The following is a 27,554-nucleotide window of genomic DNA, read 5'->3' as shown; positions in this document are numbered from 1 at the left end:
ATTACCCCCATATTCGGTACTCCTTACCTCTTTTGATGTTTTCACAAAGTGGATGGAACTACTCCGATACCATGATGAATTTAGAAGGGCAGGAAGAGAGAGATATAGCAAAAAAATAATCTAGAGAAAATTAGCAAATGGAAAAGCTTTCCTACTCTTCTCGAGTACATAGATTATGCAAGACATCAGATATTTATGCTCTTAATAGACTTAGTGGACTGGACACTATTTCCTAAGATAACTTTAATTGAGTACAACTTCCTATATACTAATACCCATGAGTCCAAAATGCATTTTATCACAAGATAATGAACATACTATATCTAAAGTCCATATTTCCAACAATAATGAAATTAGGAAACAATTACATCCTTTAGAGGACCCACATGTAGGAATGGGAATGGATTAGGTCGAGCTAGGCCGGAAGTTAAATGGGTCTGACCTACTACATAAAACTAGATTCTAAGCCTAGGCTTATGACCTAACATAGGCAAAATTTTTAGATTTGACCTAACCTTTTTATAAGTCTGACCTGGCCCAATAGCCTATTTAACAATAAGGCCTTCAAAAAACAATATTAATTTAAATTTATCAGGCAAGTAGGTCACTGAACTAGTAACTAACGGGTTAATAAGCCAAAAGGCCTATTATTAGTAAAATAGAAAATATATGATAAGTAATTATATTTAAATACTATGTTTAGCAAAAAAAACAAACATACATAAATGGTTTCACAAATATCATATCTCAAAATGACCATATTCAATAACTCCACAAAATTTTATATCTCAAATAATCCAAAAGGTAATATGTTTATATTATTTAATCTCAAATACCAAGCTAACAATTAGGATGTTTATTATGAAAAGAAAACAAAAAATGAAACTAGAACGTATAACCCAACAAACAATTGCCAAGTCATTGAGCAAAATATCAAAGTTTCAACGTGATCACTTCAAGTTGTGCATGCATATAATTATAATTATTAAAGTATAAATACTAAACTATGTTATACATTACATATTATATATATATATATATATATATATATATATATATATAATTTTTCTGGACAATTATAATTATATTAAATTGTTACAAATAAATAAATAAATATAAATTATAAAATTATATAATTATTTAATTGGGCCAGACCAATAAGCCTGAAAGGCTTTTTTTAAAGCTTAAGTCTGACCTCTTTATTTAAATAGGCCTTTTCAAAAGTTTAAGCCTAACCTTTTTTAATAAACTAGCCGAGCCCGCTTAGGCCTTAAATAGGCTAAGCCATAGGCCCTTGATGGGCGGCCTGGCCCATTCTCATCCCACTCACAGGGCAACCTGACATGAGACTCCCACCTAGTAGGGACTGGGAAGGGGTAAATGTGCATAACCTTACTGAGGCTCAACCTCATTTGGAAGACTAATAGCTTGTACAGAAAAGTATGGAAGAATATCTTTGACAAATTGGATCTAAGAATGCATAGAAAAAGGCACATAATTCATATTTTAGTACAAAAGTGACACATCCAAGAATTAGCTTAGTTGGTGAAGGATTCTACGTTCCATTCCAGCCATAAAGGACTGCACAAAATTTAAATCAAGAAAAACTGATGTAATGAAAAGGTATAATAGCAGATATTAAGACTTGGACCTTTTTTCCCATAAATAGAGTTTTGATAAGAAAATATTTTTCTATGATGGGAAAAGAAAGGTACAGAAAGAGGATAAGAAATCCTTAAGGACTAAAGATGACACCATCAAAAGTAAAAGGAAAAAGGGAAACAGAAATTAACTGGACATAATTATACATTTATTATTTCTTTCTAGCATCAAAACCTAGACAAAAAGATGTCCAAATTAGGTGGACATAGCTGGCAGACTCCAAACAGCCCAACAGCTTACACCAAAACTGTCGAAGTACCTGACAACAAAAAAAGAGGAGGCTACTTTTTTCAAAACTTATGGATAGAGTATCTGTAATATCATATTAAGCATTACTTTCATAATTAAAGCCTGAACCATAGAGGGAAAATTGACCTTCCAAAAAGAACATGTGAACTGGGAAGGAAAAACAGAGATAAAAGTTAGAAATAAGAAGTGGAAAGCGGATGTACAGAAGAACAATCCTGAAGAGTCTGAAGTTCAAAGATAAGCATCCTAGAGATTACAAATAACCAAGAATTGTCATCGTGGAAACTATATCAAAAGTCTTATAAATCATGATCACTCATGTTGTGGAAAACGGGCAATTCCAGGAAATGGAATTCTCAAGCAAAGAAGGAAAGATTGGACTTTATACTCCTCTTTCTCTAGAGTATTTTCCTGTAAATGAGCAATTCGTAACTCCAAATCATTGCTCATCCTCTATATGTGTACAAGTTTCAACATGCTAAATGCATTCAGATGTCAATGGCACCCTCTAAGTTGAAATCCATCAACTGAACTTAATTGCATAGGATTTACATAAATGAAATGTTGCAGATTAACATAAACCAACAAAAAAGAAATTCCCATTGCTTTGTGTAATGTGTTTTACTGATTCTGGGATTAGCACCCACTCATAGAGCAATGAAAACACAAACTATTCTTTTTTATTTTATCCATAATTCAGGAAACAAACCCAGGTTCCACTTCTGAGTTCTGACACAACACAGTCAGATCAGGTTAAAAAAATTGTTAAACACTATTCAGTCTTTACTCTGTAATCAAGGAAAGGAAAGACTCAAGATATGAAATGTACATTAACAACACCATACGTCGTTAGTCATACCCCCATGAAGTAAGTTTTGTTTTAACTTTACCAAGTATATGCTTCCTGCCATCTCGTGCTTGTAGGAGTGCCTTTCTCATGATGGGCAAAGTAATTCCACCCACCTGCAACATGATATATTAATAGCCATTAGAAAACAGTACCATATAAATCTTTGATACCAAATAAAATAACTCATTTAGAAGGAGAAATTAATAAATAAAAAATGCTCCACCTTCAAATAAAATAAGCAGTTTTTCAAAATTCAAGCAAATGAGAAACGAAATTAACATAACATAGCATTTAAATGTTCATACTATTTCACCTTGATGTCCATTTGGAATGCAGTTACGCCTTCTTCAGTTCCAGCAACCTGCATTTTATCATTGTCAAAACATCTTTTTTGCATTATGATATGAATATCATGTTGATTAAATATAAATGAACTTGAAATGAAAATACAGAACGAACCCAACCAAACTCCCCTTATTACTTATTCATCCAAATGAAAATGTGAACAAATAAATACAACTTAAACTATGTAAATTTAAACCTTAAAATCCATATCTCCAGATGCATCTTCTGATCCAGTTATGTCAGACAGAATGAGCGGAGTTCCATCTCCACCAAATTCCTTGGTGTCCAGTACCATACCCATCGCAATTCCAGCAATTGGGCACTTAATAGGAACCCCAGCATCTTGTAATGCTAAGCAGCCACCACAAACAGAAGCCATGCTAAAAAAATGAAAATTTTGATGTTAAATGTGGAAGGTTTTAAAGCTCTGTAAGAAAAAAAAAGAATAACAATTGTATCATGTGCATAACTATAAACAGAGAGTCTGAAGTGTGGTAATATGACATCCTCCTAAAACATTACATCACCTTCAAAAAAGCCATGAGCTTTAAATTTGCAATTTATACATAAATGCTAAACAAAAGGAAAAAGCGCATAGCTTCAGAAAGTCTTCTGCTCCTTATACATTTGGAAGCAAAGAAGTTTCAGAGTTTTGCTCAAAATTGGAGGAATACCTCAGAACAATCAAAGTAATTCATGAGAGACACTGAATTCTCATTTAGCCTGGATATATTCTTTTAGCCAACACGATTCTTTAGTTAGAATGATAATATTTTATCAGGTTTTGGGAGAAGGTTCAAATTCTTCCCAGCAAGCATTTCTTTCATTCAAGACATATTTAACATGCACTTCACTCTAAAACTCATTTTAGTGTAAATGGGTGGACTCGTATTGACAAAAACAGAATTGTGAGTTTGAGAACAATTGAAAGGGTCTAAAACAGAATGGTGATCAGCAATAAAATGCATCGTACACAACAGTGTTCAACTGTTAAAAAGAAAAACCCTCAATGATTGAAATGGAGAAGCTGAATGATAGGACTCATCATACACAAAACTTAATCCTCACAGCTGCATGACCTGGACTCCACAGTGGCATCCAAAATCCTAGTGTGGACCCAGTTGCAATGAAGGTGGTGAATAAAACTGCAACAACTCTCAACCGCACAGCTCCAAGCATAAATGAAGTCACACACCAGCAGGTTTGAACAGAACCATTCCTACAAACTACAATGAACCCAGCAGATTGACAAGGGGAACAAACTCAGTTTGGACAAGCTGAACCCAGCTCCAACAAGGTGAACCAAATGTACACCACTACTTCCAAGCTTTAATAATTTCGAACCTCGTTATTTGTGAATTTGTCGATCAATTGCAAACTTTATGCTTTGTTTGTGCACTTCACTACAATCCTATTTGTGATTTATGTGTTGAACGCATCTTGGCTGGTTTATTGCTTGCTTACAAATTGTCTAAAACTTTGTTATTGTGGTTTGCTTTAGTATGAAGTTTGAGGTTAAATATTTTTTTATGAATAGAGTATTCAATTCTGTTTGGTTACAATATAAATGTTCTAAAAAATTATTGTCTTAGGTAAACTCTTGCAAGTTTAAAAGTAGTCCATGGAGGCTCCACTAACTCTCAAGTTTGACAACCTTGGCACCAAGCCTTTTTAAAATATCAATAATGGAGTGTCAAATATATCCATAGTTTCTGTCAAAATCAAATCAATAAATAAGTTATGTCTCCTTTTGTTTCAGTCCATTTAGATATTTACAGTGTCACCATCGCTTTGGCTGTTCAAAATTTCATTAATTCTATTGACAATGATTTTTCTCATTCTATTGAAAAGTTATTTAAAATTTTGTCCCATCTTCCAATGTTTTTATTAAGATTGAAATCTACATGCAAATATAGTTGTCCCATCTTCCTAAACCTTTTATATTGGCTTGGTTAGTTTTTCATTAGGCAGGATCCCCATCATACCAGTGTTCAATCAAAGGCTATTTTGTGTTTGCTGGAGGTAACTTAATTTCATATAATTTAAAATGATGACTTAGATAATCGTCCTCTCCTAAGCTAGCTTTTGAAAGTGGGTTAAGCCCACCACTACATTTTCAACGTGGCATTAAAGTCTGTTCAGTCTTCATGTTGGACCACCTGCTGATGTCCAATCCTACTAACATCAAGCTCAAGATGTCTAGTCTTGGCATGAGGGGTGTGCTTAGATGTCCTCATTGACTAGGAATATACACCCAAAGTACTCCTCATTTAGTTACCTTTCTAGAGTGAGTGAGTGATCTGTTTCTAATAATTAAAAAGCATAAAGAAGTTGCTGGATGCATGCAGAGGCTGAACATCAAGCTAGGGCAACAGCAGTATGCAAACTAACATAGTAAAAGCAACCATTTAAGTCTTCAGCAATGAAATTGGGATGAAGCCGGACCAATGAAGCTAATGTATAACAACCAAGCTGTCCTACATTTTTCTTCCAAGTTCCAACCCTGTTTTACATTGTTACCATCTTGTTAGAGAACGGGCCCTCTTAGGAGATATTACTATTTGCTTTGTTAACTCATCAGCCAGCCAATATATTAACTAATTTCCTTGTAACAGACCTCAGGCTCACTTTTTTGTCATAAACCTTATGTGTGCGATATGTATGCACCAGCAAGAGAAGTATTAGATTTAGTACATCTGTAAATATATGGTCAACTATATTTACCTTGACTAGCTTAGCACACTCAGTAATTATTAGGCTAGATATTAGTTTGTGATTAGCACAATTAATCCTTTTACCACTCTAACTGTATATTAATCTACTGTTAATGTCCCACGTCGACTATAGATATGATTAAATAAGAGCTTATAAAGGCTAAAGCAATCCTCACCTTACGAGCTAGCTTTTGGGGTTGAGTTAGGCTTAAAGCCCAAATTCAACATCTACAAATACCAGAACATGTGGGTAGCCTAACAATTTCATTCAATCTTCACTTTTTCTTTGAGAATAATGATGACAAACAATTAAAGAATGTAACTTTAGTAACATAAAATGAAAAAAGTAAATAAAACTCACCTTGAAGAGCCATTACTTTCTGTGATAGTACTCTCAACACGTATGGTGTAAGGGAAATCATCTTCGGAAGGTAAAATTGGTTCAAGGGATCTCTCAGCGAGCATCCCATGACCAATTTCTCTTCTACTTGGGGCACCAATCCGGCCAACTTCCCCAACACATGAAGGAGGAAATGAATACTGCAAATGTTGTTTCAGTCAGTCATAATAATTTGCATCCTGAAAATTTTAAGGAAAAAGTAAAAACTAATATAAATTGTAATTAAAAGTTCCTATACTTTAAAAGTTTGTAATTAAATCTCTAAATTTTAAATTAGTTTTAATGAGGTCCCCAACCAGATTTTCATTAGGGTTCCATTAAGTAAAGGAACCCAATGAAAAATTTTCAAATAATTCAAGAACCAAGTCATTAGTTTAATTGTTTACTAAGCCCCTGAATTATTTGAAAGTTTTTAATCGGGTTTTTATACTTAAAAGAACCCTAACAGAAATGTGGTCAGGGACCTAGTTAAAAATGTGTTATAATAATTTGTGCAAATAAAGTGAAAATATAAACATCAAATGTGATTCAGCTTAAGACTTATGTATCTGCAACTACAACTACTATATATTCAATACTTGAATCATGCATAAGTTTATAGTTCAAATTAACATTTAAATCATTGATAATTATGCATTTTAGGTTGTGTTCATCATGCTTTTTTTATTTGTTTTGGTTGAAGTCACTGCTTTCATGTATTTAGTGTGTAGGTGAGTGCATTTTGGTAGCTAAAATATATAGATTTAAAGGTCCATGGAAGACACAAAGATCATTGAAGCATTTATAAAGCGCAAATCTATTTGTTAATGGCCATGTTTACCTGGGCTAGTTTTAGAAGTTCCTCAGTGAAATTAAATCGGCCAAGAGCAATTATAAAACTCAAAGGGCTCCACACCATTAGCAAGTCATTAAGAATGTTAAAGGAAGAAGAAAAAGTGAACCTTGCCATTAAAAATTCAAAAATTAAAATTGAAATTCTAGACTATTAATGTTAGTTAGGTTTCTCGAAGAATCACTAAATCACCATAAAACTTAAAGAATTTAATAAAATATAATCACCATGAAAAGTTAGTATAATTAATTATTGTATTATGAAAAAAAAAATCACCTAAGGGTAATTCACCCTTTAAGGTTGTCAATTCAAATTTGAGGTGAAACTAATTCTTAAAAGTCTTAAATTTGAATTCATCCAATTTAAATTAATTGTATTCTTTAATCTTCTTTGATTTTTTTTTTATCCTATGGAGACAATATATTTTTATTACTTGACAAAACCTGTGCACTTGCGGCGTATCACTCACCTTCCAAATTATATGCAGCTAAAGAAATTATAAGAGAAATTGAACTTTACGCCAAATAATCAAAAGCTAAATATAGCTCTACATTTCAAGTCATCAATTAACAAAATGATTTCAAAGTTCAGGGACGTAATTATAAATTTTTAAACTATAGACTTATTTAAAAGTACCCAAATAATTTAGGGACCCACATATACAAATTAATTTCTCCTGGCTCCCCTAGACATTTATTTTGAAGGCGGTGTGGAGCCTTTGATAATTGATACAACCAGTGCCATGTCATCAACTGAGGACTGGTTGGACCATCCGAATGTCAATTCAGTGTGTTTTCTATCTTTGCTTTGGGCTTTACAGTTCTAATCATGCACTGAACTTCACATACAACTGGTTAACAAGTCAAACCAACCAGTCCAGTTGGGTTTCCAAACATTGCTCAAATTTCTCTGAGTAGATGACATTCACACAAATATAAGAGAAGATAAAAGCAGTCAAGTTTTGAGGAGACCTGCAGATAGAACCTCTTGAATTCATCAACACCGTCAAGATTGTCTATTCTTTGCGCCATTTGTTTATCTCCAAGGGTAACAACTGCTAGGGACTACCAACCAGACAAAGCCAATTTATCACTCAAGTTAAGATGCAGATATAAATATTGCTAGAGAAGTACTGAAAGTCTAACTCTGAATAAAATAGAAAACTATTGATGGTGTTTAGCAATCATGAGATGTTCATATCACCCCAAATAGCCAAAATGGGGCAAAGATAGACGACTTGTGACCAGACCCAAATTGTTAATAAAGAAACATATTGTTATGGTTTGGGGTCAAGTTACAAGTTACACGTTTCTACTAGTACTAGTAGATAGTAGTAGCTTCTTAAAACATCAAAATCACAATTGGAGTGTCTAGCACCCTTGAAGAGCAATTTGAAGAAGCAATGTTTTTCTTCCTAGGGTGGCCTACTTTTTGGGGACAGCAATGAAGTAGCAGTTTTAACATGGAATACCTCAGAAACACAAGTACAAATTCATGCATGTATCCCAAAAAGAGTATCAAATATTATCAGATATAGTAGTGCTCCATGCAAAAATTTACACATGTCAACAGATAATATACTATTGCATTGTCAGCAAGCCTGTGAAAACCTGAGTATTCAACACAGTTCCAATTGCAAATTTATATTATATATCAGTTGGTTAAGGTGGACAACAAAATTGGAGGCTTTAAACATAAAGAGCGTTAAAGGTCCAAAGAGTCTATTATCATTAGTTTTTATCCTCGTAATTTGTTCATTCTGTATCCCTTTAACAAAACTATCAAAAAATGAGAAGGGGCAATGTGACCGCAGAAGCATATATAGACATTAACACATATCATCAAAAGCATAAACAGAAAAACAAAATAAATATCACACACCTGCGTCTCGCCTCTTGTAAAGAGAGTACTTCCATGAGCCCTAGGTAATAGGCCACATCTAGAGTTGATTGGGCGTATTCCTTCTGGTGTTCGCCCATCACTCCTTTTCCCACCCTGTCACATACAAAGAAAATAAATCAATAAACATGGATCCATTCAGTTCAGTAATGTGTTCGTGCAGACAAGCTTCTAACCACTGCAACATCATTGCCACAACTACATTTACCAGACTTACAAAAATAGTTACATCTTTCTGTCAAGGATAAACTCAACCCAAAGATTAAGCTATTAGGAGATACATGAATTGTTTATAATGCTTGATAAGAACTTTAAATTATAGGCATGGCCAAGATAATTGCTTAAAATACTGTGTGATTTAGAAATTTCAGGAATAACTATATACTCATTAAATAACCTCTATAATAAACAAGTCTTAAGGCAGTAGTACCATATAAATAAAACAGTTTTATTAGCTCATCCCCTTACAGTCACTATGGGTAGGTTTATCTGCAAATTTAGCATCCAAATGGAGATTTGGCTCGTATAAAGTGAGAGAATATGTAAAGTTCTCAGAAAGTGAGGGTTGTATATTCATCATTGATTTCAAATTAGTTATATATATATAAAATCCTTCAACTCTATTAAGATGTCAAAATACTCCTCATAAGGCTTGTGTAATCCTCCTTTTTTGCACTAGCTTTTGGGAGTGAGTTAGGCCAAGTTTTCTAATATGATATCAAAGCCTATCTAGTTTGAATTTTGGGCTATCTACAGATTTTCATTCCTAAAAACTTCACACACTAGATATCCAGTCCTGAAGTGAAGGGTGTGTGTTAAAATGCCAAAATACTATTTATAAAGCTTGGATAATACCCCTCCTTTTGGCTAACTTTTGAGTGTGTTAGACTCAATTGCTGAATAAATTCAAATCATAGGTGAATCAAACCTCACTTTCTCACTTTACACATTCCCCCACTTTAGAGGAGTTCAATCCTCCGAATAGATATGTTGATGATAAGTCTATATTCATATGTTTTATGATTTATATTTATACATTTAAAGCTTATTTTATGGGTGTTTCACAATAATTATATTATTAATTATTGCAGTTGAGTCTGAAACAGTTATCAGAGCATTATGGAAATATTTTGAACAAAAATTGAATAATTTTAGCTGAAATTAGAACTTCGTCCATGAGCAAGCATGGCCTTGCTTCGCAATCTAATCTTGGCGTGCTTCGAAACTTCGAGCACAGCTGTGATGGGGGCTATGCACGGTTGTGCTAGTTGAATTTGAGTTCAAATTCTAAATTTAATTTTTAAATCAGGAATTTGAATATTAGATTTTGATCTAAAGGTTTAAATTGGTTTTAAGCTGAGATTCTAAAGGTTGGCAAAACAAATTTCCTTTCTTAAAGATTGAGCTTATGTCTTGGAAATTAGGTCATAATCTTATATCTCATGTCACACCATATATAAAGAAGCCTTGTGCTCTAGAGAAAGACACATTCTAAATCCTGACTTAATCAACCATAGAAAGTTATTGGAGAATAAGAGATTAATGGCAAAAATGGCGAACATTTCTTCAGAATCCAAGCAAGTAATTGAGGGCTTATTGGAGAACGAGAACTTCCTTTATCTTTTTTCTATTTAAGTTCCTTCAATTTGAATTCTCCTTTTGAGTTTTTATGGATTTATTTATAATGATTTTTATTGTTTGCTTTACTATAAGTAACTAAATTCATAGATAGAGCTATAGTGAATCTTATTGCATACTCTAGATTTTTATATTTAAGAACAATGTTGGTCTCTTTTTAATGTTTGACTTTATCCTATTAAATTATATTTTACATGTTAAGAATTGATCAACCTTAGCATCTTATAATTAGTTGCATTATAGACAGTTGTACTACATGTAATTAATGGAACTATAGAATAAAATGAGACAAAGGATTAAGTAGATCAAACTTAATTATTCTTTTCCAACTATTATTGAATTAACAAACCCATATAGTCTTTATGTTTTTTCTACTTTTTGCCTTGCATGATCATTGAGTAATAATAAAATAAATATGGGTGGTTGGCAAAGGCAAACATAGGAAAATTGATATTGGAATTAGATTAAATAAAACATAAAAAAGTGTAATAGGTGAAACCTTATATCTTAGGCTCATCTTGTCCAATTTCTATCAAGAATTGCATTATTGTCTTTTTAATTGTTTTTTAAATTTAAATTATTCTTGTTTTTAATTCACTACACGTCCTTTTAGTTTAAACAATTAAATCAAATTGTTTTTTTAAAACTCTTTATTACTTTTCGATGGGTATACTTATCTACCAATAGTTGACATTGAAACAAACAATGCAGTCACATTATCTTCTACTGGTATAAATTGGAAGTGATGAACAACAAAAAATTGTAACTGAACATCTCTGTTGCTCAGAGTCTCAGACTGTGCTCTATATCACATTTAGAGGTACAATATGATACTGATGTAAACACTTATTCCATATCAAAGTCGAAGACAAGAATGAGAGAGAGATTATGCTAAGTGAACCCTAATTGATTGAATAAAGGGATAAAGGAGAGACGGAAAGAGGAATAACTTCATTAACCTGCACCCTATGTTACCATCATGTTCAGCATGAGAAATGTTGGCCCACAATTAAAATCAAAGAAAGAAAAGAGGTCCGTTCAACCAAAATGAAGAAAAAGGATAATATAATAAAAAGATGGGTAATCAGCATATGCAATAAGCTGTTAGGTAACCTCCCTTAAGTAAATAGTTTAAATATGTTAGTTACCCTTTACTAGTTACTTACAATATATAAATTAGTTAGCCTGAATTAGTTAGTCAAGCAAGGATAATTAGAAGAAACACCAGATTTCTATCATAAGTACTGTTGTAAAGCTCCACAAAATCAAGCAATTAAAAATAAAAATATTATCTAAAGGGATAAATGAACCAATAATCAACAACATGCTCAAGTGCAAGCCTATGCTTTTCTTTATTAGGACAAACTTAAATTAAAAGCTTGATATTACATCAAACATGCCACCTCATATTTGGGCTTGAAGAACAGGGCTGGCAAGGATTGTTTCAGTCTAACACCATGTCTCCAATTCAATCCACAACTTCCAACTGTTTAATGTGAAGACCATATATAACTTAATATTAAATGGACTTCTTGTGTTTGCAATAGCAAGGTCATGTTAAATAGTTAGGCATTTCCAACCCATCACACATATGAAATGATTAATCCATTTAGATAGCATGGAATGGAATGATATTAGGAGTTTCAATTTCAACAGTTGAGAACAGTCAGTCCTAGAAGACTTATAATGGAATATTCTGTCATTTGTTCTTCCACAAAGACTAACATAGATGTGTTTGCCTCAACTATCAGATGTTCTATGGCTCATAACAAAAACTTTCAAGTTTCAATTATAGTAAAAGAGCTATTCCATTATGAAGGAAACAGAAATTGAGTCATGTAGACCATTTGACTGAAGTCCCAGTGTCCCACCAAGATAGTAACAAATCAAGCTTAAATTTTTATGTTTGGATAGTAATCTTAATTATTTAGTTTTCATACCTCTACTATGCGCTTCCTCAAAAACTTGGACGTAACTTCTTTAAATACCAACTTCACATCTACCTCTAAAAACTGTACAGAGTGAAAAAAAATAGATATATGTTAAGAAGATAAATCAAATGAATTCAAAACAACAGGCATACAACAAGGCAGGGCATCATTTCGACATCAATCAACAATTCCAAAACAAAGTAAGAAACTATAAATCGCTCAAATACAGGAAAATAAATTAGAAAGAACATAATGTCCATTGCCAGCAAAAAATTTGACCAGCAGGAGGATACTATATACACAAAACAAGGGAAAAGAAAACTTGAGTAACATCCTTATTTTGCCGCAGTTCTTGGGTCGGGTGGGAATAAACAAAGATAATTTGATAGATTGTTGGACATGTTTCAAGCTAGCATTGCTGATACTGTGGAAAGGACATCCCCATGCATCCAGTTGGGAGATGCTTTCAATGCAATGCAAGCCAAGTTGAGTGCTTCTGAAAAAAAAAAAAAACTAGCAAAACAATTCTTCAACAATTTCATTTGTAAATTCAACTATACTTTCTTGGATCATGAAGTTCTCCTAAAACAACACAATTTTTTTCTTTCACAGATTCACAGTTTTCCCTGAGACAGCTGCTGCAGCATGATCCCAAAACTTCCGGGTTGGGATTTGATACCAAGATCAAGAAACCTTCAAAGAGAAATGACCTAATCCCACTTGAGTATGTTACAATAGTTGAATACTTCACATAAAGGAAGTGTGTTAAAGGGTCAGCACTCTGTTACAATACTGTTAGTTAGGTAGTCTGAAACAGACTGTTAAACTTAGAGATAACTGCTCCTAGTGCAAACTGTATGTACCATCACAAGGTTCAAATATGTTAGAATATCATTTTCTCATTAGATTACTCCCTTGCTATCTCTGTTATTTCGTTCTCTTTCTATCTCTTTCTCTTACTTTCTCAGCAGCACACACTAGAATGGTCTGTTGCTGGTGCTTCCCAATATGCTACTATCACCAGACCAGAAATTAGTTACAGCATGAATAACGGTTGCTGGTTTCTCTCTCTCTCTCTTGTCCTCTGAAGAAACACTGTAAAATAGTTGTATGCATTCTCCAGCACTGGAAATGTACCCTAAGCCTGATCCATGGGCTCCTACTTTAGCCACCCCCAACCATGGTAGTCAAAATCGAAATTTTACGTAGAATCGGAGAAGAGGTCAAGGATCGTAACACAGAACGTAAGATCTTACAAAATTGTAGATATACATATAAAATAGTATATAAATAAGAAGAAAATAAAAACATTAATTCAAACCACAGTACTTTAAAAGATGAATATTAAGAACATATCCAACATAAGCATATTCCAAAGTTCTAAACCAAATACAAAATCAATATCCAAACTTTAAATATCTATTTTATCATATCTAAAATATTTTGATTATCAAAAAAATTCATCATATCCTTTATCATCTTCATTTGGCCCAACTTCTTCATTTGGTCCATCATCTCCTTCATCATCTAAATTGTCTATATTAGGAACATCACCAAACACCAACATCTTGATTTGAACCTTGATCTAAATCTAAGTCCTCATCTTCAGTAAGAGTATAAACCTCAATGTCCTCATCTCCCAAATTGTCTTCTAGGCCCAAATCTTCATGATTTCCTCTATCATTATTTTCCACTATCTACTCATTATCAGATGAAATATCATCTACATTTATGTGAAGATCCTTTACTCTCCTAACTGTCTTCTTCTTGGCCAATTTTGAATTTGCCATAACAAATACCACATCATTCATTGTATTTTACTTCAAATGGTTTCTTCTTTTAATATGCACCTATCAAATAATAATATATTAAATTATAATTTAAGATACAAAAAAATAGTTGGCTAGCCTAGTACATAATATTCGAAAAAAGAATTTCTACTTACCATCTCAAAGGCACTCCAATTATGTTCACATCCAGAAGAACTGTATGTCAAGCTTAGTATTCGAATAGTAAATCTTTGAAGCTTAAGATACTCATCTCCATGAGACATCCACCAATCAGTTGGCAGACGCATATCAATAGTTTTTCTAGCCAAGTGACTCCCAAAATTACCAACTCGCTTTGTAAATGAATCAAGTTGACAATCAATTTTACATTGTTCATCTTGATCAAGCACCATTCTTGTCAAACAATTATATAGTCCACGCTTAACTTCAAGATCAGCCTTAAATTTAAGACTATAGTGCATCCTAGGATTAAGAAAATAGCCTGCAACATGCAAAGGCCTATGGAGCTGTTTATCCCATCTTTCATCTATAATATTTCATATAGGTACGTAACTGATAAAGAGCAAACAACAAAGATTCAAAATATACAATACAACATAGATCACAAAATGGAGACTAATTTAATTTGATAGATTAGTAGGTATAGTTAGTTACCTTTTCTTAACACAATTGAAAGCAATTTGAATATTCTCTTTAGCTTGATCCATTGCCTCAAATATAAAGCCCATAGTTTCCTCATCTGAATCAACCATTCGAAGAACTTTGATAAGAGGAAATGCGGCCTTCAAACAAGTGATTATATTCTTCCAAAACTCTCTATCCAAAATCAATTCTTCTATAACTCTCCCATCCTTTGTCTTAGCAAACTTAGAGAACTTCCATTCATTAGATGTGAACATTCTTATCAAAGCAGCTCTATTTTGTTGAAGGCATCCTAGAGTCAAATAAGATGTAGCAAAACAAGTGATTCCTGGCCTTATCAAATCTTTGCCTTTGGTAAAATGTTTCAATAGAGAAATAAGACCTGTCCTTGAATAAATGTAGGTTGTAATTTTTCTACCTTTTAGAATTGTCTCTTCATGAATCTGTATCTTCTTTTTAAAGTCCTCCAACATCAAATCAATGCAATGTGCTGCACAAGGGGTCCAATACAAGTGTTTCTTTTTTTGCATCAACATCTTCCCTGCAGCTTTATAATTTGCTGCATTATCAGTCACAACTTGGACTACATTTTTCTCACCAATTTCTTCAACAACATCATCAATCATTTTAAATATTTTATCAGCTGTTTTTTCTATATGAGATTCATCAATAGACTTGAAAAAAATAGCTCCTTTAGGACTATTTACCAAGAAGTTCAATATTGTTCTTCTCCTCTTATCAGTCCACCCATCAGTCATTAATGTGCATCTAACAGTATTCCATTCAGCTCTATGTTCTTCTAATCTCTCCTTTGTTAACTATATTTCCTTCTTCAAATATTTTACTCTAATTTCATGATAGCTTGATGGTTTAAATCCAGGACCATGGCTGGCAATTAAATCACACATAACAAAAAATTCATCACTTCTTGCTACATTGAATGATATGGCATTATTATAAAAAAACCTTCTAATAGCTTGACAAGCCTCCTCTCTTCTAGTTTTGTTGAATATGTTGTTGATTGTTGCTTGGGTGGTCCTTTTCCGAAAAATATTTCCTCCTCCAGTCATCTCATTCTCACTTGATTTTCTTTTGCTTCCATCACTTGTATATAAAGTTTCTCTCTCAGCAAAAGAATTTTATTTTTTATTCAAATTTTCTTGAATGGTTACAAGTAAATTCCACATTTGATTTTTGACCTCATCCGGAACAGATTTGCATGCTCCAACATCTTTGGCTGTTTGAGCCAAGTGATGCTTCAATCGATAAGCACCTCCACTTACAATTTTTTGACAATATTTGCATTGAATTTTTCTTGTACCTTCAATTGCAATCCCATGTTGCCATGCTACATCACTTTTGTTTCCCGGTGCATTCTTTGGTAATGACTTGGAGGGAGGAGCTTGACTACTAGTTGAAGTCATTTTGTCGTAGACAGCAATAGCACATAAAACAGAAAGCAGAGCACAGAAGCAAAAAATGAAGAAAATTGCAATTACACGCAGCAGCCAAGATGATGAAGATGAAGAAAAAAACAGAGCACAAAAAGCAAAAAAGCCCAAACCAAATCACAGAAAAAATCCAGTCGTCGGAGCTAAGCCCAGTCGCCGGAGTCGAATCGCAGTCGTCGAAACCAAATCGCAGTCGCCAAAGCCTCGCAGAGAAGTCGCTCAATAGTGACGCCCAATCTCACAGAATAGAGTGAAGAAGAAAGGAGAAGTCGCAGTGCGGGTTATGGGATTTTAGGATTCCAAAAGCTTTAATGAGGTTGGGCTGGGGTCGCAGGTCGTTGGCCCAAAAAGCCTTTATCTCTGCGCGTCGAAATCGTACGTCTTCAATGAGTTTGCGACCCAGCAAGAACGATCCCACCGATTCCACCATTTCGTGTTCCCAGCACCGATTCAGCTCAAAGACATGGATGGAGATCGTAGAATCGTACGATTCTACGATCCAAAACGCGATTTTGACTACCTTGCCCCCAACACGAAGGTATTCTGAATTCTGAAATAACCTCCTACTTGCAAACCTCCTTATGTGTATTTTTCAATTCCTTTTATTGACAGATATGTTGAAAAGCTTTATGCACACAAGTAGAGATGAAGCAACAAAAACAACTGTTGTAGCAGTTCTAACAGATTTATCACCAGACTACACCTCTTTTTACAAATGAATTTATTAAGAAAGAAAAGTGAGAAAAACAAGAGGATTAGCAATCCTCCTATGGCTACACAGAAACTACATAAACAAAAGGAAGGGGATAAAATCGGCTCATTTGAGCAACCCAATCTGCTTGCATGTCTCACCTGGAAACACCCATACAAAATAACCATGAACAGAGAGCACTGAACCTACAATTCCCATATATGTATCTCTATATAATCCATACGAAAAAGAAACCCCTTGAAACTACAAGTATAGTACTTACTAAAGGGGCTGGTTTGCGTGGTGTTGGCTTTATATGAACATCACCTTCGTCAACTTCCCCATCAACAATTACTTCCTCATCTTCATCCTCCTCCTCAAGAATCTCCGCAATGGTTTCAGAATTACTCCTCAGTGTTGAATCATTTGTAACAAACCCGTTTTCTGTAAGTATCTTCAGAACCTTGTCTTCTAATGATGAAAGGGCTTTCCTTCTTGGTATTTTGTTTCTAATTTGAAGAACCTTCACCAACTCATCACCAGCAATTTCCTGCACATTCCCACTCACTTCAGTTTATATTCTAAGCAGCATAATCAACAAAACTCTTACATAAAGTCTTTGATCATCTTGTTCAACAAAATATTTAATCAAGTTAATGCATATTTCTCTCATACACTCGTGCATGCAACAAACAATCAATAGCAACAGAGAAACAAAAAATGTAACTTCATAGATGTTCCAAAAATTTCTAATTTGAAGTAGTTTTACCAATCATCACCAGTATTTTCCTGCACGTTCCCAGTCCCTTCAGTTTCTAATATAACCACCATATTCAAGAAAACTATCTAATAAAGTATTCACTCTTCAATCATCTTGTCTAACAAAATATGTAATCAAGTTAATACATATTCCTCTCACACAGTTGCATGCAACACCACACCAAATGAAAAACATCACAGGGTGCTAAGAGATTTTGGAAGAACAGGGACAGAAGTGAAATGCAGAGTGTGGACACATGACCCCCACAACATCATAAAAACCATAAATGCATCCAGTGATGTAGATGAGATGCTGTATGCTTCCAAACTCTTCCAGTATATCAGCTCAAGTTTCAATGGCAGATATAACCCAGGTGGAGGACCCAAGCTAATTCAAGGCATAGTAATCAAGCCAGAAAAGCAGCATGGAGCACAGCCACAAAAACATTATAGCAAGATCTTGAGACTATCACCGGAAAATGATTTGAAAATTCAAATCAAAAGGAAAATGAGGGTTTAGCCCCTGTTCATCATAATGGCCGTGACAGCCAAATTTTTCCACTATAATGGCTGTGACTGAGCTCATTGGCCACAACCCATAAACATGAAGCAGTTGAGCACCAGCAGAGTTTCCAGCTTAACAACAACCTACAATACTCTGGTGCAGAGGCACACTGTTCTGTTGTTTCTATAGTCTATATTTTCATGTCCTTTGACCTTTGCTCCGTTCACATCAGAGAGGGGTCTCTGTTCTGTACCTTTCCTCCTACCTTACCTAAACTCAGCCCTATACTTTCAGCAAACACATTCTTGCTGTTTGCCTCTTTATGAATTGCTTTCAATTGTTTCACTATTTCTTCCCCAAATGGCTGCTGTTACTACCTGAATGATATGTTATGCTGGTTGATTGGCCCTGTTTTGAGCTGTTCAGCTGGGTTTTCTCAGTCAAGTCCGTGATGAAGTCAATAGCATTAATCATTATCCAAACAAATAAGGAACTGTTGTAATATACAAATTATTGAGCAACTGGCAAGTAATATAGGAAATGTTGAGGAGTGAATAATATCTCCCTAGACAGATTTCACAAATCAGGAATAATTCAGAAGTTTTAGATAAAAGAAATAGCAGAAAGTGATAAAGAATAGCAAAGATCATACTTCAACATGTTTATAAAGCTCAGGAGGAGGCAACATGATGGCATCCAACATCTTCGGTTTCCCACACTTCTTAACCAAAGTCTCTACTTCATTACAGATTGCTCGCACTGCATCCTGACCAGTAAACAACAAGCAAAAGACGAAGCATTGGTAAATGTGTATACAGCAGTTCATAAATTATATAAAAAAAGGACACAAAAATGAGAAAGTCTACAAAGTAGAGCATGTTAATCACACTATAATTAAAACAAAATCCATTACGGAGACAAATGGCTTACTCTTGTACCATATCACCACTTTTAGTGAATATTTCAAATGCTCAATGGCATAACAGTCATAGAGAAAATGAATTGAAGATCTTAAAAAAATAGTTATATGTCCCCAGAAAATGGTTGTTTTCAGAGATGTCCTGAAATAACAAGATTTTTACATTTGCAAAAGGTTAAGGATGAAGGATAATTCTAGAGATCACAATCTTCTGTGGTGACTCCTTGCTTTCTATGCTCTTGTGTATAGCAGCCATAAGTAAATGTGTCTTACATGATGCAGAACCAACAATAATCTAAACAACATGGACATATGCTTTAGGGAAGAAAATTCATTAAATGTACTAATGATTTGGTAAGCTTGTCTACATAGTAACATAAGGTAACAACCTGACCAACTTCTACGGCTTTAAGTAACTTCTCTTCTGGAAGAAAATTGCTATAACCCTGCAATAAAAATTTATACCAGTTCAGATACCATCATGAAAGTACAACCATAAGAGTTTTAAGAATTAAGATTTACAAATATCAGATTTTGGAAAGATATGATTTTATCATCATTCTGTATACCCACAAATGCAGATTCCTGCAATCTGTCTTTCACACAGCTGAAAGTGGTGACAGTTCTTTGCATTCAAAACAATGAAAATCATAAGAGTAGGAAAATTTTAGAATTTGTTCTCTCTGCTTACAGGTGCCAAGCTTGATAAATTTTTTCAATAGCTGGGTTTGCAAGTTGTGAATAAGGATTACATTATTTCAAACATTTTAACTAGGGGTTTCCATTACCTGATCTTTATGACATATAACTCCATTTATATTTGTTTTCATGAATAAATTTGCTTCAAAATTAATGTCTGATTCCACATGTAAATCTTCAGTTAAATCCACAGTTGTCAATAGTTGATCATAGCATCTGACATGGTAATCAAGATGGCATAATCATGCAATCTTCACTGGCGTCTATGATCATAATTGCTTGCAGGATTGTAACCTAGTTGGATGGCAGCAGATTGCAATCTTTTACAGCTTGATTGTAAGATCCACAATTAGATCCAATCTTCATGGAGATGGGTTTCTATGTCAGATTTCATGATACAGTTTGAAAATGCATGTTTTCCATTTTTTTCCTTGATTTTCATGTCTATAGACCTTGTTCTCGTTGACAACGCCTCCAACCTTATGTCAAATCATTCTGTCACACTCTTGTCTGTTTTAAAAAGGCTTCCACAGAGCTCCATGCTCTTTGTATCTGGATGCTCTGTTTTGTGCTGCTATCTGGGTTTCTTTATTTTCTGCTTTTCTTTGGCTTTGCAGCTTTCTATAACGCTGCTTGGTGCACTCTGTGCAACTACGACTGCATCCTCTTTGTGGCATTACTTCCTCTGTTTGTGATTGTTTTCTCTGTTTAGACTATTGTGTTCTCGGCATTTTTCAAGTTTTCTGTGGCTGCTATCTCCAATGCATCTACAAGTTTGGTCTCTATAGTTTTCTGTGATTGTACTAATGTTGGATATATGAATTTATATTTTAAGGAAAAACTTCCGTTATTACTCATTTTGCTAATTATGGTCTGTAATGGATTTAAGTTTAGTTAAAGTATGTGATTTCAAGGTTATTTTGCTTTTTATGGCTGGAAACAAGACATAGGCAGAAATCAGTAAGAGACAACAGTGGGTGGTCACTGGTAAGATTGTTAATACATAACATAGCGTCCCAATTTTATTTTTTTTTGTTTCATCTATTTGGTTTGTATTGATTCCAATCAATCTGAAATAATTAAAAAGCAACTCTTATTCTTCAGATTACTATTTGTGGCAACCCTCGTGTTTACTTGCCAACGTTGAATTTGGAACCCTAAGTAGACTGCCGGTGATAAGCCAGAGGAAGGTGAGGATGACATCAAGTCATCATGCCCCTTATGCCCTGGGCGACACGCATGCTACAATGGGAGAAGATGTAGTCCTATCAATATGTTCTATTGGGAAGAGAAAACTGCAGTCCTTTGCTGCACTCACCATCACCAGAAAATGGCCAGAGATGATGCCATCTCCAGCAAATATGAGTGCACAAAGAGATCCATGTTGAAAAGAGAGACCAGAGACAGAGTGTCGTTTTAGGATTTTGGCATTTCCCGTGACACTTTTTTTCCCAATATTAATTGCTAGTGCTACAATGGAGGAGTTCAACAGACTAACTAATCCAGCTCCAAAAGATCACTCAGTAGACTTTCATGGAAGCCGCTTAATTTTGCAATTCAGAATTGATCCTAATTTTTTACAAGCTACTTTTGTTTCAAGTTAAAAGAGAACATTGAGAGGGACAAAATTTAAACCTGAGTCGCTTCCAACAATTTCAACAAGATAACATTTAGTATCGAATTGTAAGATTTTACAAAATTCATATACATGCATATAAGTTCATATTATGCATGTAAAATAGCATAAATTTGGGGGGGGGGGGGGAAACCTTCAAAATCAGTAAAAGCACTTAAATAAAGTAGCATTCACAAATCAAAATCCATATTCCATAAGAATGTCATGCATCAGCATGAGTAAAAAATAGACCAAAATAGAAAAGATGCAAGAACAGGAGCACTAGACTCAAACTCAGAGCAATAGCACACTGCTGGGTTTAGTTGCAGGCTAGGCTGCACCCAGTGAGAGCACTGTTGAATGTTGACAATGAAATTAAGGTTCAAAGCTGCTAGAGGCAAATTGAGGTTAGATAAAAAAGAGATATGAAAGAGGTGTCAACTACATTAGGGTTCAACAAAAGAGGCTTATTGAGAATTTTCAGAATCAAAGTGAAATCGTAAAATTCCATAATTTGAGGGGTTTTATGATTTAAATCAGGATTTTACAATTTTACTCAGCCACGATTTAAATTGGTAAGGCTTCCGAAACCGTAGGATTTTACAATTATATTGGGATTTTAACTATCATGCTTTTATTAACATTGGTACTATTTACAGAACAATTATTGAACATGTACCATTGGCATATTCCTAAATTCTAACATGTTATTGTTCACAAAAAAGGATAATGACAGTTTTACCTCTATCATCAATACTGCACTATCTGTGCCAGCAAGCAAGAGGTCCAACTCTGAGTTTTCCATCTCCTCAGTTGTAGGATTTACTATATACTTATCACCAACTAGACCAACACGAACTCCTGCAACTGCTTTTGACATGGGCACTTCTGAAAGTGCACTGTGGAAATTAAATAATAAAGATTAGTTATGCACACAGTGCTTATGGGCATGCATTGATAGCATTACGCATGTTTAAAACACCTCAGACCTAACTTAAGTGTTAGCATGTGTGTGACATCATGCTTATGTACTTTATTTTCACATCTTTACAAGATCTCTCACCTTGGACCTTTCTGCCTGTATTTCTTATGTGCTTTTTATAAAATTATCATGTTTTGGTAAACAAATTTTTAGAGTAAGGTTTTATATATTTAAATAGAAACAGATAGCATTGTGCATGGGGTCTAAAAGCCCTATAGTGGTAGCAAAGTAAAATGATCAACTTACACTGCTATACCAGCTGCAGTGACAGCCAAAGAATCAGGGGAGTGCAACCCATCATAGCTTAAAACCTAAAAGCAAAATTTTATGGTAGAAAATAGCATGTGAAAGTTCCACAAGGAGTCATTTTAATGCAACAAAAGAAAAGCACAATATATCAATCATTTAGTACAGCAGATGTGAAATGAACATTGTTAAGCTGTAAAGAGACAAACAACAAAGCAGAGGGTATTGGTCCTGCTTATCTCTTATTGCCAGGGAAGGTTACACCGTTACAGCTACGGTATTTTCAACAGAAACTTGTATATTCAGTGCACCAGCCAATTTATTGGCGGCCAATACTATATTACCACAGGCAACATATAGTATTCCCTAAAATCTACATTGAAGGCCAACAAGAAAACATAAAAATATTCAATGTTTTCCCAAACTATCTATCTATAAATTTTGTATACAAATATTAGACAAAAAGGAGTGTCTTGATTATTATTTGTGACAAAAAAAAGTTCTGTTCAAGCTTAAGAGAAAATTTTACTGCAAAGCTATTATACCTGCAATGTAGTATGGAAATGAGTGTTGAAGAAATAATTAAGCTTGCTGCTCAACTTTAAGATTCAGGAGTCAATCAAAGTTATTGGTAGTGTAGTAGCCATGGCTGGTGTTAATAAAAAATCCAGCAGAGGTGGAATTCATATGGAGATGAACATCATGAACACCAAAAATTTGCTATCCATATATTAAACTTGACATGAAGTTCCTTCCTCTGGGTGTAAGCATAACTAGAGTGCCTATAAGATGGTAAATTTTAAAAATATGGAAATATGCATTGTATTTCGTTTTTAAAATTACCTACCAATTGTCATGTATGTTAAGAAACTTGGGCCTAACTCACTCTGAAAAACTAGCTCATAGGAGAAGGACTGCTCTATCCCTTGTAAGGAGTATTTTGGCTCTATTTCTAACTAATGTGGGACATATTAACACACCCCCCTCACACCCAGGACTGGACATCTGGTGCATGAAACTTGCAAGACATCTGATACCATGTTAAGAAACTTGAGCGTAACACACTCCCAAAAGCTAGCTCATAGAAGGAGGACTACCTTAGCCCTTATAAAGAGTATTCTGACTTTATTTCTAACTAATGTGGGACATCTTAACACACACCCCCACGCCTGAGACTGGACATCTGCATGGGTCCACACATCTGCATGGGTGGACCCAACAAGACTAGACATCTGTGGACAGTCCAACATTCAAACTGAATAGGATTTGATACCATGTTAAAAAACTTAGGCTAACTCACTCCCAAAAGCTAGGTCATAGGAGGAGGACTGCCCTAACCCTTATAAAGAGTATTCTGTCTCTATTCCTAACCAATGTGGGACATATTAACAATGTATTTGATTTTTTGGTATTTGTTTAGGTTCTACAAGTAAAGAAGAAACCATTCGACTGCAAAGACAATGAAGGATGATTTTGTGATGGCTAATTTTTAATTATTCAAGAAGAAGCAAGCTAGAGAAGCTATACAACCACAACAACAAAGTCTTATTTCACTAAGTTGATCGGCTACATAGATCACACAACGTCATTGGGTTCGGTCAAAAACCAAATTTTCATAAATTTAGTTAATCAAAATGTCTCTTTTAATAACTTCGTCTAAGGTAATATGGATCACACAATCCTTTTTTACCGAACTAAGAGTTGTACAATCCACTCTTCTTACTAGAGTCTCCAAAGGTCTTCTCTCCACATAATTAAACTACTTTAGACGATTTTCAGTCATCTATTTCACTATAGGTGCTACTCCAATATTCTCTCGTATACTATCATTTTATATCTTATCCTTTATCATGTGTTCACGCATCCACCTTAATATTCTTATTTTTAAACTCCTATTTTCTTCTCATGTTGTTCCTTTAAAGTCCATCATTCACTCCCATATAGAATAGTTGATCATATTACAATACGGTAAATTTTTCCTTTCAGCTTGATAGACATTTTAGTCACAAATAACTCTCGATGTCTTTCTCCACTTTAACCACTCAGCTTATATTCTGAGTAACATCTTCATTAATTTTTCCATCATTTTATATAATTGATCCCAAGTATCTAAAATTGGAAATTTGTGGTATAATATTATTTCCCAGTTTAACTTTCAATGCATGATCCTCATCTGACTTTTTGTTAAACCTACAATGCATGTATTCAGTCTTACTTCTACTCAAGCAAAAACCTTTAGATTCTAAAGTCTCCTTCCATAACTCGAGTTTAACATTAACAAATTTTTTTAATCCTCGACCAATACTTATCATATGCAAATAGCATGCATCAAGGGATAGTCATTTGTAAGTACATCTTATTATCTAAAACAATATTAAACAACATTGATCTAAACATATTCTAGTTAGGAAGTCCTTAGATACACTTCCAGAAGTTATCACACATGTAGTTATCCGCTCATACATGTCTTGTATAGCCTGAATACATGTTACACGAACCTTTTTCTTTTCTAAAGCCTTCCATAGCACTTATCTTACTACCCAATTATATGTCTTTTCTAAGTCAATAAAACTCGTGTAAGTCTTTTTCCTTTTAGCAATATTTTTTCATAATCTTTCGTAAAAGATATATAGCTTCTATTGCAGATCTTCTTAACATAAAACTAAATTGATTTTCTACAATCTCAACTTTCTCCCTATTTATATTCAATCACCTTTTCCCACAACTTCATAGTACAACTTGTGAGTTTAATTCCTCTATAGTTCGCACAATTTTGGATATCACCCTTATTCTTGTATATACAAACCAAAGCGCTCTTCCTCCATTCATCTATATTCAGATCTCAAGATCTCATTAAAGAGCTTAATGAGTCACTCCAATCCTTGTTTCCCAAATGCTTTACCATTATTCATCCTCTTAAGAGCTTATTTTACTTCTCCAACTTGAATCCTACAATAATATGTCAAATTTAGCTCATTCACTTGCTCTTCTAAAAAGTTTATAGAAATATTTCTTTCATTCGTTTTTGATGTCTTGATCCCAAACCAAAAAACTTTTTCTTCTTCATCCTTATTACATCTAACTTGGTCCAAATCTGTAGATTTTCTCTCTCTACTTTTGATAAATTTACAAATCCTCATTTCCCCATACTTTGTCCCTGAGCTAGAGAAGCTAGAGTGTAAAATTGATGATATTCCTTCTGATGACAATTGGGTTGGGCATACAGATGGAATTTCAAATACTATTGGGTTTGGGTTTGGGTTTGGATTTGGATTTGGATACTCCAAATAAAGAAAGTTAGTTTTGGGTTTATAGGCAATTTTAAAGACTAATTTTCTTATCTATGCAATTTTATATGTATGCATGCATATAAAATTACATAGATATGATAACTAACCTTTAAATTACAACTAATATATAATTAGAATTAAATTGAAAATTGACTAGTAGGTGGACGCAACTCATAAGTCACAAGCTCGTGTGTGTTTAAATATAATGTTGTACTATAGGTAGCATGTCATGATTTATGTTCTGATTCCATGACTTATGCGTTTTTCCCTACTTTTTCTAATCCTATGTAGGATTTCAATTTAACAACCTTGCTCGTGATACTTATTAAAACTATAGAGAATTTAATTAAAAATATCATAAGAATTTAAGTCAATTTGAATAAAAATGATCCAATATTTTCTTGAAAATGTTTACTTATCAGTTTAATGGCTGCTAAAATTTCCGTATATTTTGTCATCTAATTTTAGCACATTCTTTCACAACATTTCAATCCCAATTGAATGAATATGAACTATCAACACATAAAGCAAAGTAAACTATAAAACTTTGGAGGATGACCAGTAGAAGTAGACACTAACAATAAATTTTAAGAAGTGAAATTATAAGGACTATACCCAAGATAATATTTGAGTTTCATGATAGAAGCCCTTAGGCATTGTAGGACGTAGAGGCCTATCAATCAATCTACAAATAAGAACCTGAAAAGCAACAGATGACAATCAAAAACTAAGGAAAATAATTAAAAACAAAACCTTGTACAGATAGCAAATGTTTATATGAATAGGATTTCTTCCTTTTTCCAAAAAACACACAATAGAACGAAGTTCATCCAAATTGCAAATAATAACAAGAAGTCAATCAATACTAATTAAATTTTTATTTTTCAAATATGCTTGTTCCAACCACAAATCCTAGTACATAACTTCTGAAATTGGCTTTTCAGATTAATAACATCAAGCCAAAAAGAAATTCAACCAGTACTCCAGCTTTAAAACATGTGTTAGGCCCCCTTTAAGTAAATATTATAAGAAGAGAGCCAAGACTTAGGTTTTTTAATAAGATTGAATTATCTTAGCAATTATTAATTATTTTAGCAGTTGTTATTTTAATTAGTGGGGGCAAGTGTAACTGCCTCTAAGCAGCTACGAGCAGAATAAAAAGAGGAGAAGAGGTAGGAAGGAAGGCAGGCAGTTTTTGAGTGGTTTCGGGAAGGGAAAGACCAGGCTCTCGAACATCTTGGGAGGAAGCCTTTGTACTTGAGCCGTTTTGCTCAATTTCCTATGTAATTTTTAATTCCGTATTAGTTCAATTGAATATGATTCAGTCTTTATTCTCACACCGGTTGGTGTCCATTAACTGGTATCAAAGCAACAAGTTCCTAGAGATCATTCATGGTGTCGACGTGCAGCATGGAGGTGAGATTGGAGGCATTGGAGAGGGGGTT

The 27,554-nt window shown here is 34.0% G+C and overlaps 1 protein-coding gene across 4 annotated transcripts in view; it reads right to left on the bottom strand.

The window, feature by feature from the left end:
- LOC113863455 (probable polyribonucleotide nucleotidyltransferase 1, chloroplastic) overlaps nt 1-27,554 on the bottom strand; it is a 45,957-nt gene that overhangs the window by 6,323 nt on the left and 12,080 nt on the right. For 2 of the 4 annotated variants that reach the window (XM_027497041.1, XM_027497042.1), the window contains exons 5-17: nt 26,725-26,808; nt 22,820-22,884; nt 22,334-22,490; nt 19,667-19,723; nt 19,011-19,124; nt 17,378-17,644; nt 12,530-12,601; nt 8,934-9,047; nt 8,024-8,116; nt 6,182-6,360; nt 3,303-3,486; nt 3,075-3,122; nt 2,802-2,874 (exon numbers count right to left, since the gene is read on the bottom strand). In XM_027497041.1, coding sequence (XP_027352842.1) covers nt 2,802-2,874; nt 3,075-3,122; nt 3,303-3,486; nt 6,182-6,360; nt 8,024-8,116; nt 8,934-9,047; nt 12,530-12,601; nt 17,378-17,644; nt 19,011-19,124; nt 19,667-19,723; nt 22,334-22,490; nt 22,820-22,884; nt 26,725-26,808 — 1,507 coding nt within the window. Of the gene's footprint in view, nt 1-2,801; nt 2,875-3,074; nt 3,123-3,302; nt 3,487-6,181; nt 6,361-8,023; nt 8,117-8,933; nt 9,048-12,529; nt 12,602-17,362; nt 17,645-19,010; nt 19,125-19,666; nt 19,724-22,333; nt 22,491-22,819; nt 22,885-26,724; nt 26,809-27,554 lie in introns of all 4 variants that reach the window. The other 2 variants (XM_027497043.1, XM_027497044.1) reach the window with 2 other exon arrangements.

This window comes from Abrus precatorius, unplaced genomic scaffold (genome assembly GCF_003935025.1).
Source record: "Abrus precatorius isolate BTA unplaced genomic scaffold, Abrus_2018 Scaffold3, whole genome shotgun sequence".
Taxonomy (NCBI): domain Eukaryota; kingdom Viridiplantae; phylum Streptophyta; class Magnoliopsida; order Fabales; family Fabaceae; genus Abrus; species Abrus precatorius.
The sequence above is the reverse complement of the archived record's forward strand: the minus strand, read 5'-3'. Positions and strand labels throughout refer to the sequence as shown.